The following is a 21126-nucleotide window of genomic DNA, read 5'->3' as shown; positions in this document are numbered from 1 at the left end:
GGCATCCACATTGGTAAGGAAGAAGTAAAACTGTCACTAATTGCAGAGGACATGGTAATAATATACAGAAAACTCTGAAGACTCCACCAAAACACTATTAGAATGAATAAATGAATTCATTAAAGTTGCAGGATTCAAAATTACTATACAGAGTGCTGTTGTGTTTCTATACACTAAAAACATACTAGCAGAAAGAGAAATTAAGGAAACAATCCCATTTACAATTACATCAAAAGAGTACAATATATAAGAATAAGTTTAATCAAGGAGGTGAATGACCTGTACTCTGAAAACTGTAAGACACCTGATAAAAGAAACTGAAGATGAAACTTAAGGGAAAATATACCATGCTCATGGATTGGGAGAATTAATACTGCTAAAATGTCCACACGACCCAAAGCAAACTACAGAGTTGATGCAATCCATACCAAGATACCAACAGCATTGTTCACAGAACTAGAACAAACAGTCCTACAATCTGTATAGAACCACAAAAGACCCTGAACAGCCAAAGCAATCTTGATCAAGAAGAACAAAGTGAAGACATCACACTCCTCAATATCAAACTATCTTATAAAACTATAGTAATAAAAACAGTATGCTACTGGCACAAAAATAGATACATAGATTAACAGAACAGAAAAGATAGCTCAGAAATAAACCCACCCTTGTATGGTCAATACATCTACAACATAGGAGGCAAGAATATACATTGGGGAAAAGATATCTCTTTAATAAATGGTGTTGGGAAAACTGGACAGCTACATGCAAAAGAATGAAACTAGACCATTTTCTTACACCATACACAAAAATAAACTCAAAATGGATTAAAGACCTAAATGTAAGGCCTGAAACCACAAGTCTCTCCAAATAAGGCATAAGGAATAGACTCTTGGGCATCAGGATTAGCAGTAGTTTTTTGGGTCTGTCTCCTCAGGCAAGGGCAACAAAATCAAAAAGTAATTGGGTGGGACATCAAACTAAAGACCTTTTGCAAGGAAATCATCAACAAAATGAAAAGACAACCTAGTGAATGGGGGAAGATATTTACAAATGATATATCTAATAAGGGCTTAATATCCCAAACATATAAAGAATGCATACAACTCAACACCAAAAAAAAAAAAAAAAAACAAAACAAAAAAACCCAAAACAGCAACCAATTTAAAAATGGGCAGAGGACCTGCATAGACATTTTTTCCAAGGAAAACATATAGATGGCCAACAGACACATGAAAAAAATGCTCAGTATCACTAATCGTCAGGGAAATGCAAATCAAAACAATAACACCTCACACCATTCATGTGTGAATGACCATAAAGACAAGAAATAACAAGTGTTGGTGAGAACGTGAAGACCAGGGAATCCTTGTGCATTGTTGGTGGGAATGTAAATTGGTGCAGCTGCTGTGGAAAAGAGTATGGAGGTTGCTCAAAAAATTAAAAACAGAAATATCATATGATCCATCAATTCCAGTTCTGGGTATTTATCCCAAGAAAACAAAAGCATTAATTCAAAGGGATATATGTACCCCTATGTTTATTGCAGCATTATTTATAATAGCCGGGATATGGAAGCAACCTATGTCCATATATAGATAAATGGGTAAACATAATATATATGTGTGTACACACACACACACACACACACACACACACACACACACACACACTGGAATATTACTCCGCCATAAAAAAGAATGAAATCTTGCCCTTTGTGACAATATGGATGGACAGAGAGGCCATTGGACATTATGCCAACTCAAAGTGAAATAAGTCAAGCAGGAAAGACATTGTATAATTACGTTTATATATATAATCTAAAAACAAAACAAGTGAACAAACAAAACAAAAATAGACCCCGAACAAAGGGAACAAACCAGTGGTTGCCAGAGGGAAGGGGTGGGGGCAGGGATGAAATCTGTGAAGGGGATTAAGAAGTTCAAACTTCCAACTATAGAATAAATAAGTCACAGGTATATAAAGTTCGGCATAGGGAATATAAGTGCCAGACGATAACTCCATTTACCATGGTGAGTACTGCATAATGTGTACAAGTTCAAATCACCAGGTTGTGCCCCTGAAACTAATATAATATTGCATGTCAACTATACTTCAATTTAAAGAAAATGACTTCCTCTTTTATAGGGTTTTACGGAGACTGAACTTGCACTTTGCAGAGCGCTTAGCAGACTGCTTGCCACATAGGAAATGACAGACATCAGCTATGGATAGTGGTTTTATTTTCCTTGGGTCGCTTAGGACAGCTTTTCTATCTATCAGATTTGAGATGCCAACATATGTGAAATTACTGCATCCTATTTGCTACCACCAGAATTCCTGCTGCTGTCGCCCGCTGCGCGTCAGGGGCCCACCATCCAGGGCGTGGAACAGGAGGAGAAGACGTCAACCTTCAGAGGTCAGGCTGCTCTCAGGCGTCAATGAAACGGCAGACAACCCTGCAGAGGCCCGAGCACCAAAGGCTTTTCAGCCCAACCCTACCTAATCTTATCTCACATAAGGACTTTCTCCCTTGATGTTTAGATTGAACAGGCATTACTTTAATGAATGCAAAAGTATACAGAAAAGTATAAAGAAAAGAGTAAAATGCTTTTCAAATCTTACCATCCAGAGAAAACACTATTACCCCTTCCAGACTTTTCTCCGTACAGTCATATACACACAGGTTTATTATTTTTTTAACTTTTTAAATGTTTATTTAAGAGAGAGAGAGAGAGAGAGAGAGAGAGAGAGTACGCATGCACGAGCAGAGGAGGGGCAGAGAGAGAGAGAGAGAGAGAGAGAGAGAGAGAGGATCCCAAGCAGGCTCATCACTGCCAATGCAAGGCCTGATGTGGGGCTCAATCTCACAAACCATGAGATCATGACCTGAGCTGAAACCAACAGCCAGGCACTTAAATCACAGAGCCACCCAGGTGCCCCCACAGACATATAACTTTAAAAGAAGTGAGATCACACTACCCTGGCTGTCGCATGCCTGTTTTGTTCTCAAGAATATCCTTCTGAGGGTTGCTGAGGGGAGGTGGGGGGAGGGAGGGCTAAATGGATGATGGGCATTAAGGGGGGCACTTGTTGGGCTGAGCACTGGGTGTTCTACGGAACTGATGAATCCCTGGGCTCTACTCCTGAAACCAATACTACACTGTATGTTAACTAACTTGAATATAAATAAATAAATTTTTAAAAATTAAAAAAAAAAAGAGAACATCTTTCCAATTCACTCATTAGAGATCTACATGCTCATTCTTCGCTGGGCTCTAACCTGAAGCCACGTGTTCTGCTTGGTGGTCATAAGTGGTTAACAAAAGAAAAGATTAACATCTGCCTTAAATAATGACTTAGATTAAAATCTGAGGTGAGCTGTGAGGTTCCAGTGGATTTTAAAAACAAGTAACAACAACAACAACAACAAAAATCGGAGGCATTTGGTTCCTTTTTATGAACACGCTGGAGAGAAGGGAGACCCGTGCCCTGCATGTGCTGTGTGGTGTACACCCCATTCCCTAAATGGCTATTACTTGTGGAATGTGAAACTTGGGGAATGAACTTTTCATCAAATGAGAACTCGCCTGTAAACCTCAGGACATTTTCAGGACTTAAAAATCTTACTTTATCTAGATCACAGCTCTTTCCATCTTGGCATCAAAAAGTTATTTCTGGATGCTAAACAAATATGAAAATGGTGGGTCTGCAGTCAGTTTTGCTCTCCCCTGCCAGTCTGGGGGTACATTCTAGAGGCCACACACGTGTGAGTCCTTCTCACCTGGATGCCACCACGTCCCCGTACCCCTGGTCTACAAGCCCTTACTAACCAAGGCCCCACCTCAGGGGACACTCGGATCTTTATCTGGAAGTCTGACCTCCTCACTCTTGGGATTCATTTCCATACTGATAGCAGCAATGAGTGTGGGTGAAAAGATGTTAACATACCAACATTATTTTTATTCATTTTTATATTCTTCTCCTTATTTTGGCTACTGCTTCGAAAGTCAAGAGCGCTTTTGCCACTCCACTCCTGGATAATGAAAATACATTTATAGTAAGAGAATCGGCCTCATACAAACTTCTGCTGGTTGAAGGAGATTATAGTCACAATTTCAAACTTGGGATAGAGTTTATACAACCGGATTTACTCTGAAAGTGGTCTCAAATGATCTGATATGACCTGATGGTTTCTGGGTGTCACAGGGAGCTTGGGCTGGGGTGGGGGGAGAGGGGTGAAGACCAGAAGGCAGGGGTGGGAGACTGCAGATCCAGGGAAAGCTCCACAGGGGCAAGGGGAGAGGGTCCAGCAGACGCAGAATCCAGGCATCAAAGATAGTAGGGAAGAGGCAGGCGGGATGGCCAACCTAGCAAGAGTGAGGCCCCAAAGCAGACTAATGAGGTGGTCACCAAGGATTGAGTTCAAGAAGGCAAGTTTATATAAAGCGGGCCTGGGTCTCCTGATTAGGTAAAGCCCCATTTATCAATCCTGAAACCCAAAATAATGTCCCAACATGGCATTGAGAGAAGCAGCTGATGGATCCCACAGAGTCCCCCAGCCCCGCCCCGCCCCGCCCCAAACCCCTTTTCCTGCAGAGCAGAGAAGGTAGGGAGAATTCAACTGGCCCCACTTGGGACAGAAGTAGTTAGTGGTGCAGGAACCTAGCAGACCATCCATACAATTCTTCTCCCCCACCTCCACTTATTTGCCCTCCCAGGCAGGTTACTGACCAAAGAAAATTTGTTTTCACTATAAGTAGGGTTATAATAGTGAGTCACCATTATATTAAGAAATAGCCTTCATATAATAAGCCATACTACTCTTTCTAGGCTATCAGCAGTGAAAACAACATAGAAAATGTCCAGGGAAATTGTTTTCTTCAGATTCGTGGCCTTTAAAGCAGTGGTTCTCAAACACGGTCCCAAGAACGGCAGCATCAGCATCACCCAGGAGCTTGTTCAAAACGCAAGTTCTCAGGTCCTACCCCCTCCCCCTACAGAGAACCTTCTGTAGGTTCTCTCAGGACCTACAGAATCAGACACTCAGGGGTCTGGGTCCAGCAGTTGTGTTTCGATAAGCCTCCAGGAAACCCTGATCCAAGCTAAAGTTTGGGAACACTGGCCTAGTGGAAGGAACCTGGGCTGGGAGCCAGGACCTAATTCAGATTCCAGCTCTGGATTCCCTGGTCCAATTCAGTGAAATTTAATGAACAGTCACAACGTGCTACTGCAGGGATGTGAGGGTACTGAGATGAGCTATCCTGGTTCTTACCCTCAGAGGGTGTCTCACTTCTATATCCTTTTGCTCCTCTAGGGCTTGGGCTATTGTGTTCTGCTGCTCTTGTCTTGTTTCATATTTGTATTCCCAATGCCTGCAGTGTCACAGACACTCAATATATATGCAGGGGACCAAGTGGTAGAGCCGGTCACAACTGTGATAAATACTACCGTACCATTCATCAATAACCTTAATGTGGCTCTCCAGTCTAGTTAACACCAGCCACTCTTTATTTTAATGCTTAGCGCAGGCCAGGTGCTGAATGTCCTATATCAGCTCATTTGATCCTTTTAGATGTCCTCTACCGTGGGTAGTATTGTTAATCCCACTTTGCACATCAAAAAACCGAGGCTCCAAGTAATCTGTCCAATGTCGCACGCTGAAAGTGGCAAAGCCAGCGATGAATCCAGCGATACCTGTTCCAAAACCCATGGTCTTAAAAATAATAGGGTTCTTTTTCAAATCCCACAAGCTCAAAAGCCGACCTTGGGCTAAATTTCCAGCCTCGAACGTTAGGGGATGATTATCCTCTCACTACGTACTTGAAACTGTACTTTGCAGGTTATCATCTTAAGTGGTCAAAGACTATCTTTATTTTTCCCATTTTCTGGTATCTTGACATTTAGTGTTCATTGAGTACAAGAAAGTAAATAGTGGCGGAGAACTACACTAACATGTCACCAGACTATTCTGACCCTTAATATAGGAAAACAAAAGTGGGCACGCAGGTCAGGCCAGGGCAGCCTTGAGAGGGCACTGAAAGAGAAGGCCAGTTCTAAGGGGTTGAGCCTTTGATGGAGCAGCCCAACTAAGGCAGCCCAGGGAGAAAAGGGGAGAAATGAGTGTAGCCCCTAGGCCCAAAGGCAGGGGGAGGCCAGGCTGTGGGCATCAGATCACGGGCCAGTACGGATGCAGAGGCAAACAGGGCAGCAAACAGGAGAAGCCGCCAAAGATCTGAAGTCAGTCTACGGCTCTAGCGCCTGGCACAGTTACAGGTGTTGATAAAATAATGGGCCTTCCTCCCTCGCCATTTTGGCGCTCTTCATATGCTTCCTTTTTGTCCTCACTGTAAATCAAAGATTAACTCCACATCTGTCATCTACTATTTTCTTGCAAACAATTCATGGCCAGGAGGGCTCTGGTTAGGGTTGTTGGAGGCTGTAGGAACTGAGAAAAGAGAAATGGGATGTATAACCATAAGCAAAGACCTTACCTTACTAGGAGGTGGCCCATGATCATCCAAGTAAGTGGAATTTCCTAGGGGAAAAAAAAGAAAGAAGAAAGTTGATGAATCAGTAGTTTTAAAACCAAAGCGAATTTAGTGCACAGTCATTGAAAACAAACATTCCAGATATATGTCTATTTAGACAACTCTACCAAAGAAAAATAGGTCATTAGTTGCCTGTTTGGTGGGATTTTGTTGACATTACCATGCTCAATTACACTTTCAGCAGTTACAAACATTGTACATACGTTGGTGTGTGCACACACACACACACACACACAGAAACACACACCACAATTCCTCACCCCGTATCTGTTGAGTTTGCTTTAGACCAGTGGTTCTCAAACCTCAGTGTGCATCAGAATTGTCTGTAGAGCTTATTAAAACACAGATTGCCTGGGTCCCCTCCCAGAGGTTCCAATTCAGTGACTCTGAGAATCTGCATTGCACAAGCTCCCAAGTGATGCTGACGCTGCAGGTCCTGGAACCATACTTTGAGAACCACTGCACTGTTTCTCTACTTTGTCTTGATGGTCAATTTCCCTTCATCTTTACAGTCTAGCTTGCTTCAGAAGCTTGATCTGTCTTGATGAACAGCCACTTTTCAGAGTACATGATTATCATTTCCTGATGAATATAGATTCAGACTGGTTAGGGTGGGAACTAAAGGTCCCAGAGTTCCCTTTATGCAGCAGGTACCTGCTAAGTGCTTCCCACCTATTCACTTAATTCAAATTTCGGAGGTGGGTTATACTGATTCCCACTTACAGAGGAGGGAACAAAAGCCCAGAGAAATCCAGAGATTTGCTCAGGGTCACACCCTGTGACACTGCAGGAAAGACAGAAGATCGTTTCTTCCAGAGGGTGCTTGGGGATCTGTTGCTCATCTGTCTGAAAAACCTACCTACCAGCTTTTGCAGAGCCCAAGCACCAGCAACATACTCTGGGCACTGACCGTGTACCCCAGACACCAACCCAGCAACACATCTGAGCCCGTGGGGTAGCCTATGATGTGCTCAGGTTATTCAAAGGCTCCCCTCCAAGGAGATAATGCTTGTCAGTCAGGGGAAATCACCTTCACAAAAAGTGAAGACAGTCAGCCTTTCTAACACAACAAAATTAAAAAAAGTATTGGAAACACAAGGATATCTAGAGAGAACAGTAGCTTAAGGAAAAAGTAAGTGTCCCAGTTGGAGTAGATGAAAGCTGATCTTTTTTTAGAAGAATGCAAAAGTGACTTAGGAAATTGGAATAAAAAGGAGAAGTAAGGGGCACCTGGCCGGCTCAGTCAGAAGGGCATGTGACTTTTGATCTCGGGGTCAAGAGATCAAGCCCCACATTGGGTATAGAGAATGAATGAATGAATGAATGAATGAATGAATGAATGAATACACTTTTAAAAAAAAGGAGAAGTAGAACTTAAGACAGAGACAGTTCAAATGGGAAAACTTATCCAAAAATAGCAAATAAGTGGGTTTGGGCCTATAGGGTTTTTTTCCTTCTTCCATACTGGGGTATCAGCCGTCCCTTTTGCTCTGTAGTCTTTTGATCTGTCACCCACTTGATGTCCACAATGACTGTACTCTAACTGGCTAGTTGTACATAGTAAAAGGACAACGGGGCCCGATTTTCATGTACAAGACGCGCAAGCACAAACACCTGGCGTGTTCATGTTGGGTTATTTTCAAGAATCTTTGAAATGTGAATATGATTAATGATTTGTTTGATCTTAATTATTGTGCGGCATTCCACGGGGAACACACAGAACTAGGAAGTGAGATCTCTATCTGACTTAATAAAGAGGATCTGCTTGAAAGAATTCAGAAAAATGACTGCCTAAGTCTAGAGAAATATTCAGAGCTATTCCAACATAATGCAGTCAGTATAGCTGCAGAAGCTTCTCATCACCTCTCATGTGAATGTGTCTTCCCAGGACGGATGTGAGAAATCCCAACAAACGTCTGCATGTCGTCCAGGTATCAATCTCAGGGTTCAAAGATAGCTCAAACAACTAATGGTTTTGAAACAGGAGAAGTTTCCAAAAGAGACAAAGTTCCTATAAATGGATGACTTGAATGCCGACTGTTCCCTCAAACCCCAGACTCGGCTACCCACTGACTCACTCCTTAGCACCCGGGCTTAGACATCTATAGGCACCTTGCCAGTCCAAACAGAACTCTTTTATTTGTTGCAATTTCACCTCCCTACCCCCCCCCCCCCCGCCAAGGTTGCTGCCTCCCTATCTTCTGTATCTGGCTATACAACACATCCTTCCCCTATGGGCTCCAAAGCCCAAGAGTCATCCTTGATCCATCTCTACCCCTTACCCAATCTGTACCAACCCACTCACCAGTCCCATTGGCTCAGCCTTCGAAACATGACTCAATGTAATGTTTTGATCACTTCCCACTGGCCCCTCTGGGCCATTTGGGAGAACTCTTACATCTTTTCACTGTTTACAAATTTTCTCCTCTACCCAGATGGCAACAAGAGGGCTCTTCTAACCTTATCAATCAGGCCATGTTAGCCCTCTGCTTAAAACCTATTTTCTCTAAGAATGAAATAATCCACTCTTTACCATGGTCTATACTTCAACAGGAGCCAGGCCCTGTCCTCCAACCACACCCATCGCCAGCCACAACAGCCTTCTCTCTGCCCCAAAACACACCAACCTTTCGGCAGCTAGGGACCTTTACAACCAGTTCTTTCCTCTGCCAGAAAAAGCTCTTCCCCACCACCATCATTGAGACTTAGTTCAAATATCCTTCCTTTCTTCCCTCTCCCATTCTTCCTTCCAGTCTCCCCTTCTCCCTGGCTCCCTTATAGAAGACTTCACTTCTTTCCTTCTGCACAGAGGAAGGAACAGGGCTGACCAGTGTTGACATGCGTGCCCCGGACCCTGTTGTTCTCTCCATCAGCAGATCCCTGAGTGCCCATTGTTGGTAGGTTTATTAGAACACAGAGGCTGGGGGCGCCTGGGTGGCGCAGTCGGTTAAGCGTCCGACTTCAGCCAGGTCACGATCTCGCGGTCCGTGAGTTTGAGCCCCGCGTCGGGCTCTGGGCTGATGGCTCGGAGCCTGGAGCCTGTTTCCGATTCTGTGTCTCCCTCTCTCTCTGCCCCTCCCCCGTTCATGCTCTGTCTCTCTCTGTCCCAAAAATAAATAAAAAACGTTGAAAAAAAAAATTTTAAAGAACACAGAGGCTGTAAATGTTTGGGCTTGTAGCAGAGGTACAGAAAGGGCAAAGAAAAGCTACACACATTTCCTTACTTGGAGACAGCAAGTTTTTATTCTCCTAGGGCATAACCATATTTTTATCAGATATATAGGTAGAACTTTCCATCCTATGATCTTATGCTTTCATAGCACAAAGTAAACAAAACGGTCAGAATCTTCAAACCTGATGTTGGTAACTTATTGGCTGTGGAGATCAAATGAGGAGCCCTGTTATCAAAGTAAGCCTCTCTGAATGGGCTCCCGGGCACCGGAGGAACTTCTGGTCACTCTGCCTCGTGGGGGACTCAGTAGAGGGTGCCAGGTGGGGAAGGAAATCAGACTAAAGCCCTCCAGGCCTTTGGGCTTGGAGCTCAAGCTGCAAATTCAGAAGGAAAAGGCAGAGGAGGGCTGATGAATGATCTAGAGCCAGGAGAGAGGACAAGGTCTCCCTTGCCACCCACTTCCACCTGCCCTGGGAACCCCCAGTTTCTGATCCCAGGCTGCAGCACCCTATGAGGCAGTATCTCTTATTTATGGAGGCCTATAAGGGCATATCATCTCATTTATTTCCAGAAAGCAACTCACGTCTTTAGAGCTTGGACTCCGGCCTCCTGTCTTAAGTCTTTTCTTTGAGGATCGAGGGTTACGATACTCAGTCAATGTAGAAAAAAAGGAAAGGCACACCCCACGTTTCCACTCCTATCACTGGTCAAATTTTTCAGAAAGGCCTGTCTCCAAACTGCCAAGAAATTGCTAGCTCAGGCTGGCATCGAGCTAAAATGCTTACAGAAAGTCAAGCTTGTCCAGGCTGCTGAGGTACGGACAGGACACGGTAGGGACTATTTGCAGCAACACTCCAGGCCTTCTAACTCCATGTGGCTGGTCTATAACCTGATGGAGGTCATGCTTACGTAGCTCTGTACACGGATTAAAACCTAGAGAACTATACATCAAAACCAACACCAACAAAACACTCATGGTTTAATGGTTTTTAAAATGCCCTGACTAGAAAGCAAGTGATCTCAGACTTTGCAACCAGCGAAATTATACCATGTCCTCAATCTCACCCTAGCCATCTAGCCCTTCATATTGGACACCTCCCCAGGAGGTGGCAAATATAACGTGAGAGATCGCGTGCCAAGGTGCAGAGGTGTTAAATCCAAGTACATGGGAGTTACAGTCTGCATACTTACTACAGAGTATGTGTATGAACAGGGTCTTTGCAGGGCGGTATGCTAGTAAAGTCTACCTATCTCTGCTGTCATACAAGCTATTTGCAGCAAAGATGCATTTCAGGACACTCATGTGACGTCTAGTACGAAAAATCAGGAGGCCGGGAGATGTGACCTGGAATCTGAAGGTTCTTAACCGATTACTATCTCATAGCCAGTCTCCGGTGGCACAGCCAAGGCACGTTGACCATCCAAGAGCCATCCAAGTCTCCCATGATAAGGGAAATGACGTGAACAACCAGATACAATGTATACCTACACAAAAAGGTTTCGTCTCACTTTTTAACAGAGAATATCCCCAAGAAGCATCATTCAGCTCTGAATAAATTGCTTTGTCTCCTCAAAGTCTTCCATATACACATCTGTAAAAGTGAAACAAGCTCCTAAGTTATTATAAGGAGTATGCAAAGGTAATTTCATTCTATAAAAAAATGCCTAGAACACTCCTTGCACACAGTAAGCGCCTAGTATGTTTGTTGGGAATACTTGTTTTGCACTGCTAACAATACTAACTGTATGACCAGGGGTCCTAGTAGTAGCGAAAATCCCTCCTCCAACGTCTCTCCATCCTCTGTCTCACTAGTTTTCGACCCCTCACTGCACAGTCCACTTGCCTGCGATGCTTTTTGAGAATGTGGATGCCAAGCCCCAACCCTAGCTCATCCAGTTTAATTTGGGAACAAGTCATGTAGCATTTAGTATTTCCTAAAGTTCTTCAGGGCATCCTAATGCTTCGCCAGGGTTGAGAATCACTGAGTTACAAAAAACAATTAATGGACTGCAGAATTCAGGCTGAATCGCATTTTCCAGAAATCCAGGCTGATGTAAATCATGGGTCACTCCCATCATCTCTGGTGAGAGACTGTGCAACATGGGTATCACGTCAAAGGGGAATGTTGGTAGAGAGCTGATGGTCACAGAGGACTCCCAGACTCCAGAAGACCACCAGGCAGCTCCCCGTTGGGGTACATAACAAACCTGAAGAGGGCCAGCTCACAGGCTGCCCGAGGACTGGCATAGGCACCACTGGGCAGGGGGAGAGCTGACCCCCTAAGCCACATGGGTTGCCCAATTTTGTGGGTCTTCACAAGTCTTTCCAAAAATAATTTTCAGAGCTTATAGTTTGACATATTGTTCCTGCAAGCAATGCTTAGCACATGTTGTCCCGGTGAACCTCTTGCTTCAAGGTAAAAGGGGAAGTGAAAACATAAACCTCCATCCCCAGGGTTTCTCCAGATCCTACTCGATTTAAACAACCAGAGGGTATTCCATCAGTCCTGGAGACACTCATAGGTGATCCCTACAAACGCTTTAAGGGACCACAAGGATCTGAAAGGAGGAAGCTTCCAGAAAATCTGTAGCAGACGCACAGCCTGGTCCCAGCCCAGTGAGGTGCCTGTCTTGGCAGGCTGTGGGCCTAGAGTGGAGAGGAGGTGAGCGAACCTGGTCAGCGGAGAGGCTCGATGCGGCACCCAAGTGAATCCAACAGAGACTGTGAACACAGCTGATAGAGGAGAAACTGCTGGAAGCAGTGATGTGAAGAACTATTGAACAGAATGAGCAACAGTCACTCTTATGTGAGGGGGGGGGGGAAGGAGCCCCAGGGTCATCACTGAATGGATTTGGGGAGATACGGCTTATAGCACTGACTATCACTGGTGACAAGGGTAGCCCGGGGGTGATAGAGGGAATACGACAGGCGGCAGAACAAAAGACCTGGGTTCAAATCTCAGTCCTCTCTTATACTCATCGAATGGCCTTGGAATCAGCACTTAATTTCCATGAGGCTTAATGGCCTCATTTGCAAGATGAGGATATTAACAGTAGCAGCGACAGGATTGTTACGAGAAGGAACAAGACATATATAAAGCATTGAGCACACTGCCTGCCTGGCATATAGATAGTAAGTGCTTAACGAATGGTAGCTTCCTCAGCTTATATTATCTGATTTTATCATCTATAATCAATTTGATAATTGTATTTATTATTGAGGAAATCCAAGAGAATCCTGAGGCCAGGGGCCAGGTTTAAGGATGAATATTAACATGAGATCATCATTTGACAGTTTCTATTACTTTCTGATTCTATCTTTGATCGGTCTTCAAAAAGATACAAAAAATTCTCCCCAATAGCTCGACAAAAACACCTTTAGCGATGTGCAAATGCATTTACAGAACTTTCCCGGCACAGAAGTTATTCTGGACTCCTAAGTCTCGCATTAGCAAATCTATTTCTGTCTGAATGGGTCCCTGAAGAATAAAAACGCTTTAATTCTAATCCCTCTTATGGAAACCATAATGTGCATCAGTGTCAATGTCAAAAGAGCCGCCTGTACACTCCGTCAAATTTGATCAAACACCAGCAATGCTTTTCAGAGTCTTTCTTCAGCCCCCTTTAAAAAAATCACACTCGTAAGCAACTGAAATCCTTTCCTGTTTTATTTAGAAACAGCCATTTCACACAGGGTTCTGGTTACCTACAACACAATCATCTCCCCCCCCCACCCCCCCACCCCGGAGTCTGGGCCTCTGATAAGACACTCTTAATGAAGGAGTCACTGTTAAAGGCAACACGGCAACTTAGCTTTGTCCTTGCCAAAAAATTATGTTAATGCCACACTTTCCACCATTAACTATGGGTTACGTTTCTCTAAGAGGCAGCTGTTAGCACACAGCAGCCGTGGTTAACAATGAGGAGTTTGTGTGCTGAGTAAACGTCTCCAATAGCTCCATTTATTATAATTAACGCGGCCCCAAAGACACTGTAATGGAGGAAAATTGCTTGCACAGCTTTATCTAAGCTTTAATAGAATTATTTTCCACTGAATTAAAACAAATGGCTTTATGAACTATCAATACTGGAATACATCGATAAAAATGCCTCTCAGAAAAAAATCTTAAGTGTTTATCCAACCAGTTAACAAAAGCAGAAACATCCTGAAAATACTTTCTTGATGCTAAGTGATAAAAAATGAGCATTCCAGACACTGAAAAACATATTCAAGTGAAACCGCCATCAAGCACAATTTAGAAAGTGGTTTCCATTTCTAATGAATTTTAAAAGAAAATTAACGCTACGCTCCCCTCTTTGTATTTCGGGCTCAAAAGCACTGTTTTGTTTTATAGTGCATCTCTCTCTCTCTTTTTTTTTTCTTCATTAAATCTGAATATACATTTTAGGATGTCAAGGGCACATTTGTAGAAGGAAATTACCTTCGGGATCAAATGATCAGTACACTACTGCTAAAATAACAATCTAAATATAAATATGAATTTATTGCCAAATTAGCTCAGGGATTCATCATAATCATATATGACCTCATCCAGGTAGGCGTGGCATGTCAAAGAGAGATAGAATCACCTAGGTTTCTGTTTCGTCCCATTAGATTTTCCTCCCAAAGTAATTACTATAGTCAACTGATCCTACCTGTGTAACTCTAACACCCCCATTAACACAGCAGCCCCAAGCCCTGCACAGGGCAAGGCTCGAACGAGCTGCCAGGTTAAGTTTTCTTCCGTAAGACGTAGCCACCATGAGAACGGACACTTCCCATTACATGCTTACTGCACAAAGCACTCTTGATAACTATGGTGGAAGACAAGCAGGATGTAGCCAATTTAAGAGAGAAACAAAACGAGGCTGAATCAATCAGCATCTGCATTATCGTCACCGATGGTTAGCACCGACACCGATCTAAGCACCGTGCTAAGTATCCTCCAGACCTCACCCTGTTGAGTTCCTATGACAACCATCCCGTTACCTCCACTTTACAGCAAAGGAAGCCGAGGCTCAGGAAGGTGAAGGTGACCGTGCACGATGCTGCACGGCTAATCAGCATGGGATCCTGGACTTGACCACAGCTGCCTGCCTCCCTGCCTTGCTCAGAGACTCCAGGCTGGGGACAACGTGCTTTGAGGTATTGAGCCTTCTGGCTCCAAGGGCAGCTCAGGCTGGGCAGGCTGAGGCCACCCAGGGATGGCCGAGGCAGAGCAGGGTCTGAGCTCTCTAACAACATCTGGCACTCACCAGCTAGACAGGACCTCTGACTGAACGTCACTCCCCCCACCTCACCCAAGGGCAAGGGGTCTGCAGACTGTGGAAGAACTTAATATCCTGGGAGTCCAAGGAACCAGCACTGCAATGGGTAGGAGAGGGGGGAGGGGGCAAGTTAGGTGGGGCCCAGATTCCAGGGGCAACTCAGAACCTCTGGCTGCCTCGGGTCCGTTTCTAGCTGATGTTCTATTTTAGTGGGTCCTGATTAGCCACAGGACGGTACGCTGTGAGGGCACGAGCCTTCTGCAGTCATCATTATTTTGAAATACTTGATACAAAGAGTTAGCCTGGGTTAGAAATCCATTCTCATTATTGCAAAAAATGCCAACGTTGTATTTGTCAACTATCGAAAAGGAAGCTCTGCTTGATTCCTTAGATAAAACTTCAGTTGGTGCGAATTTTGTGAAGGGTAGTGTGGTAGGCTGAATAAGGCCTTCCTCCACCCCCACCACACGGTTATCCACATCCTAATCCCTAGAATGGGTGGATATGTGACTTTACACGGCAAAAGGGACTTTGCAGATGTGATCAAGTTAGGGATCCTGAGGTGAGAAGCTTATCCCTGATGATCTGGGTGGGCCCAATATAATCATAAGAGTCAGGAGGGCCAGAGTCGAAGCAGGCATGATGATTAGAGGTTGGTGGAATGTGCTGTGAAGACAGGTGGAGAGGCCACGAGTCAAGGAATGTAGGCAGCCTCTAGAAGCTGGAAAAGGCAGGGAATAGACCTTCCCCAGCATCTTCAGAAGGAATGCCACCCTGCCAACACCTTGATTTGAGCCCATTAGAACCCATTCCAGATGAACTGTAAGATCATGAATTTGTGTTGTGTTAAGCCACTAAATTTGTGGCAAATTATCACGGCAGCAATAGGGGATTAGCACAGCTCTTAAAATGGTTTTACGTTTTAAAAATCACCTCTTAGGACCCCTGGGTGGCTCAGTCGTTCAGGCATCTGACTTCAGTTCCGGTCATGATCTCGTGGTTCCTGGGTTCGAGCCCCGCATCAGGCTCTGGTGCTGACAGCTCAGAGCCTGGAGCCTGTTTCGGATTCTGTGTCTCCCTCTCCCTCTGCCCCTCCCCAACTCGCTCTCTCTCTCTCTCTCTCAAAAATAAACAAACATTAAAATTTTTTTAAAAAAAGAAAAATCACCTCTTTATGTAAATAAAGTTTCTTGTCAGTGGTAATTCTCAAGGAGTTGAAGAAATTTTCATCAAAAAGCCTATAACGGGGAATTGGATGAAGTCTTGTAAAAGGCTCGTCACTCGCAGGGATAAATTCGAAATGTTTCTCTTTGTAAGTTTCCCATGACTTCCAAATGTAAGATCTTCCCTAATATTTTGTATCTTGTTTTTTCTAACAATTATACAATTAAAAAGAAAACATAACAAGTGTTTTCATCATACCTCATATAGATACCCCCCTCCCCCCATCCTCACCAGTTTACCAGTGTGCCATAAAAGCCTCAGCATTTTCAAAGTATTTCTGGACTGGAAAAGTTTTGACGCACTGTTTCACTTAACAAACACACAGAACATCAATCAAATAGAGTGCTGCCTCTGACAAAGGGCTTCAGTCCGTCCAAACTGCCATTGCTCTAAGTCTGGAATTTCTCTTTGGCTTTGTTATCAGGGCCAACAGTATGGGTCACACCCCATTACACACACGCGCGAGCATGCGCGCACACACACACACATCATACGATTTCAGAACAGGAAAATCACCACAGATATACAGTCCAACCCCTCAATCTACAGAGGACACAACTGAATCAAAAAGAGGTCGAGTAATGAGGCCAAGACACAAGGCTGATTAGCAAGGAAGGGTTAAGAATAGACCTAGGTCACTGGTGCTCATTCCACAACATAACAGTCTTACCTCATGCCACGTTTTTACCCTAAATGGTATTTTCAAGCTTGAGCCCCTGGCTTACTCTCTGAGCTTAAACTGGAATGAGTTTGTGCTTTTCTGACACCCTCAAAATTACCTCTCTATGGGTAAAGATATCTCGCGATTGAGAGAGTTAACAAAAACGTATGCCTCGAACACTGAAGATAACTCCCAAAGAGAATATTTTACACGCCCTGTGCACGGCTGCGGGGAGTTCACAGCCTCTCAAGGCTGATACGCTAATTTAGATGTTCAAGTTTCGGCAGGTTTGATGGAAACGAGTGCCTGTGCGTCGACTTCTGTAAATGAACCAAACACGTAGGAGACTGTGCCTTGTGCAGAAATGTAAGTGAAAATACTAAATACCTGAGGAAGTGCAAGGGATAAGGGACAGCAGAAGGCGAGCGTGACAGGGACGGATGAGAGGCAGGACACTTCCAAGTTCACGTGTCAGCTATTTATGGAGCGTCTACCCTGCACCTGGCACTGTGCTGGGTCCTAGAGACACTTACATGAGGAAAAAGGCAGGATCCCCGTCAGACTTTGGCAGTGTGGGCTGCTATAACAAATCACCATAGACTGGGTGACTTCAACAACGAATATTTATTTCTCCCAGTTCTGGGGGGGGGGGGGTGGAAGTCTGAGATGAGGGTGCCAGCAAGGTCAGGTTCTGGCGACGGCCTTCCTCCGGACTCACAGATGTGGTCTTGCTAAGCCTTACATGGCGGAAAGAGAGCTCTGGTCTCTTCCTCTTCTTCATAAAGACATTAATCCCATGGGGGTGGGGGACCCTACCCTCATGACCTCATCTAAACCCATCACTTCCCAAAGGCTCCACCTCCACCGTCACATTAGGAGTCAGGGCTTTGGCACATGGATTTTAGGGGGACACAAACACACAGTCCGTGGCACTGGCAGTAAAAAGAGATGACAGGCATTAAACTATGATTACAAAGTAAGTATTTAGTCGGCACCGTGATAGTCTTATAAGGAATAAAGTACCGGGGGGCCTGAAAAGGAACAGAAGCCCCTAAATTCAGGACTGAGAAGCCGTGAGGACAACGAGTGATCCAGGCAGGTGAGGGCAGCCTGTGTCGGTGCCCAGGTCGGCGAGGAGCCCAGAGGGGACTCTGCCAGGCGCACGTTTGCAATGAAGTCAGGCACGGCTCCGTGGAGGGGGGTTTCCAGCTATGCCTCAAAAAAAGAGAGGAGCAGGTGTCCCCGGACAGGGTACCGGTGCTTGTCCTGGGGCTGTGGCACTCAGAGGTGGGCGTGTCATACCAGCACATCCCTGCAGGATGGCGAGTCCAAATTAAAGATGCCCTTGTCACCTTGAGGTCAAGATCAGAGGACGAAGTCTCATTTAAGAGGCAAAGGGAAGTTTGTGCAAAGAGGCCGAGGGTTTTGGGGCACATCTGAAGTGAGCTCATGTGGGTGCGAAGCTCTAATGCTCCCCCACCTCTGACCCCATCAACCACGGGAGATCGGCACGCAGAGCGAGGATCCTCCTTTACCAGGAAGGAAGCTGAGCCCAAGGTCACACGGCTAGGAGGTGTCAGAGCTGGCCTACGACTTGGGTTGGGCTCAAGCTTGTGGGAACCCCAGTCCGCACTGGCTCAGGGCTCAGTGCAGCACGGGCAGACCAGAGGGTTTCCTGCAGGCACAACATGTGAGCCTGAGGCCAGAATCCGGATGAAGAAGTCTGTGAGGACAGAAGAGGGAAACACCGTGGGCAAGTTGCCAGAGGCTGGTGGTGCCATAACCTCTTGCTGGGTTATGGATCACCACTTGCTTGAAGGTTGGTGTCAAGGCATACAGATTTTTACAGGGGTATAAAAGATTTTATGTTTCTAGCTCTGTCTCCTGCTTGATGGGTGCCTGGGCCACGGCCCAAGGCCACTGGTAAACAAGCCATCTGTGTCTTCTATACTGTAACTGGAACAGTCGTATGTTTGACAGAAAAATGACTTGTCACTTGCCAATTGCCTTCCTGCTTTAGGGAAATGAGTATGAAGGAACATTCCACACAGTGTTTCAGCCAAACTGCACTGAAATGCTATGCACGTGAAAAAGAGATTTGAAGAGCTGCTCATAAATGCTGATGTTGGTTTAGAAAGCGTGTGGACGAAATGGGTCTGATGGCAAAGTTGGTCTCACATCGTGGTCGTGTGTACACAGAACTATCCCATCTGGGATTATGCCTTCATATACACTTCCCAGGAACACAACAAAGAGATCATGGTTTCTTCTTTATTAGGTCTTCGACTAGAAAGGGGGATTTTTTTTTTTAATATTTTTTTTTAACGTTTATTTATTTTTGAGAAAGAGAGAGAGAGACAGAGCATGAATGGGGGAGGGGCAGAGAGAGAGAGGGAGACACAGCATCCGAAACAGGCTCCAGGCTCTGCGCGGTCAACACAGAGCCCGACGCGGGGCTCGAACTCACGGACAGCGAGATCATGACCTGAGCCGAAGTCGGCCGCCCAACCGACTGAGCCACCCAGGCGCCCCTAAAGGGGGATTTTTAATAGAGCAGCAGCAATCATTGAAATCATTCAGAATAGTAATCGGCACAAAATTAACCACCAATCTAGCATACGAGCCCGGCAGTGTTTATTTAAAAAAGAGTGAGTTTCAATAAATTTATCAGCTCTACTTTTCTATCATTTCTCTAGTTCCATTTTGAATCAGATTCAATAGGATTTCGGTGAGGTTCTGTGGTTCATAGAACTATAATATTGGAAGATGGGAGAAGATTCTTTTAGCTCCATATGTTACTCCACAGGCCCGGATAAACACAAACACCCGCAAATACAAAAAGGCAAAACAAACAGGTGCTTGAAAAATCAGAAAATCCTTGCCAAAGATGAGCCGAAGGTATAAGGAGAAAACACGTAGAAGAAAGAATATGGGCTCTGCAGCTGAACGGTCCAAGGTGGCAAGCTACTTACTGGCTATGACCTTGAGCGAGGTCTTAAAGTTTCTAAGCGTTCGTCTCCCCACAGGTAAAGCAGGAAGAATAAAACTTACCTTATAGAATTGGGGGGATTAGAATTACCCTTTATAAACTGCCTGGCATGCATACAATAAAATGTAGCTCCTATGATTATATTTAAAACAGAGCCAATTTAAAGACCTGGTGCATTAAATAAAACCTCTTCCAAGTAATCACATACATAAACATCAGTCCCGGGCACTGAAATCTGCATCCCTCATTATGCACTAGAATGGCCTGTCAGTGTCTTCCTCCACATTTTTCAGGATTTATGATGGGAGTTTATACCTGGGTATGAATGAAATGTAATTTTTAAAACCCTGGCAGGATTTGGGTCTTCCTAGGCTTTTATTGTTGTTCTGAAAGATAGAGTGTACTGGAGGTCATAAATACTCTTTAGCACATATTAGATCGCTTTCTTCTCTAGCAAAGTTTTAATTCTGCCTTTCCACAAAAAGAGTTGGGGCCAGGGTGAGGTGGGGGCGGGGGGTGGGGGAGGAAGTACTGGGAGGACCAAAAGGAGTCCTTCCTAAAAGCCTGGCTGCCTTGAATGCATCACAGATCTGGAAAAATAACGTCTCTCAAAGTCTCAATGAGATACTCACTTTCCTGAACCCCTAAAAGGCTGAGTCTGCGGGCAAAGGCAGGTAGTCTTGTATCAAAGGCCAGTGCAGGCCCGGCTGGAAGAAAACTAGAGTTCATCTTTGCATCAAAACAAGCAGGTGGTTTGTCCTGCTTTTCACACTCGCGGATTCCAAATATATCCGAGCCTACTTGACATCAACTTGCTTGTGGGAAAATGCTTCTTAATAAAAAAAAAAAAAGTTTTCTCCAACAGCAGAAAACATCAGTCAAATGAATCCCATTCCTACTTAAAATAACTGCATTGTTAGGGTGCACAAGGGAGCTTTAGCTCATCAAAGACAGAGCTTTCAGTCTGAAGAAATCAACTGATCAGTCCTGGTCTGAGACTTTAAGGATATGCCTTTCCTGAATGGAAGGAGGTCCGTGGTGCCCTTCCCACCTTTCTCCCAATTCTCAGATTTCCTGAAGATCCCTTCTGGCACTAGAAAATGAAATTGCTCATCTTTGAAACATCATTAATTTATCAAGCAGATTTCAATCGCAGAGGTAAGTGTGAATAGTACGAATGGTGATATTGGTGACATCACAAAGACATTTTAACATATGGGCATAACTCTAACACAGAATTTGACAAATGAAATGGCTTTAA

General features: G+C 44.5%; 1 protein-coding gene across 5 annotated transcripts in view; it reads right to left on the bottom strand.

Moving 5' to 3' along the window:
• UST (uronyl 2-sulfotransferase) overlaps positions 1–21126 on the bottom strand; it is a 314759-nt gene that overhangs the window by 188924 nt on the left and 104709 nt on the right. For all 5 annotated transcript variants that reach the window (XM_078447445.2, XM_078447442.2, XM_078447444.2 and 2 more), the window contains exon 2: positions 6495–6538. In XM_078447445.2, coding sequence (XP_078303571.1) covers positions 6495–6538 — 44 coding nt within the window. The remainder of the gene's footprint in view (positions 1–6494; positions 6539–21126) is intronic.

This window comes from Panthera onca, chromosome B2 (assembly GCF_046562875.1).
Source record: "Panthera onca isolate mPanOnc1 chromosome B2, mPanOnc1 haplotype 2, whole genome shotgun sequence".
Lineage (NCBI taxonomy): Eukaryota > Metazoa > Chordata > Mammalia > Carnivora > Felidae > Panthera > Panthera onca.
Note: the sequence above shows the minus strand (reverse complement) of the source record. Positions and strands in the feature narration are given on the sequence as shown.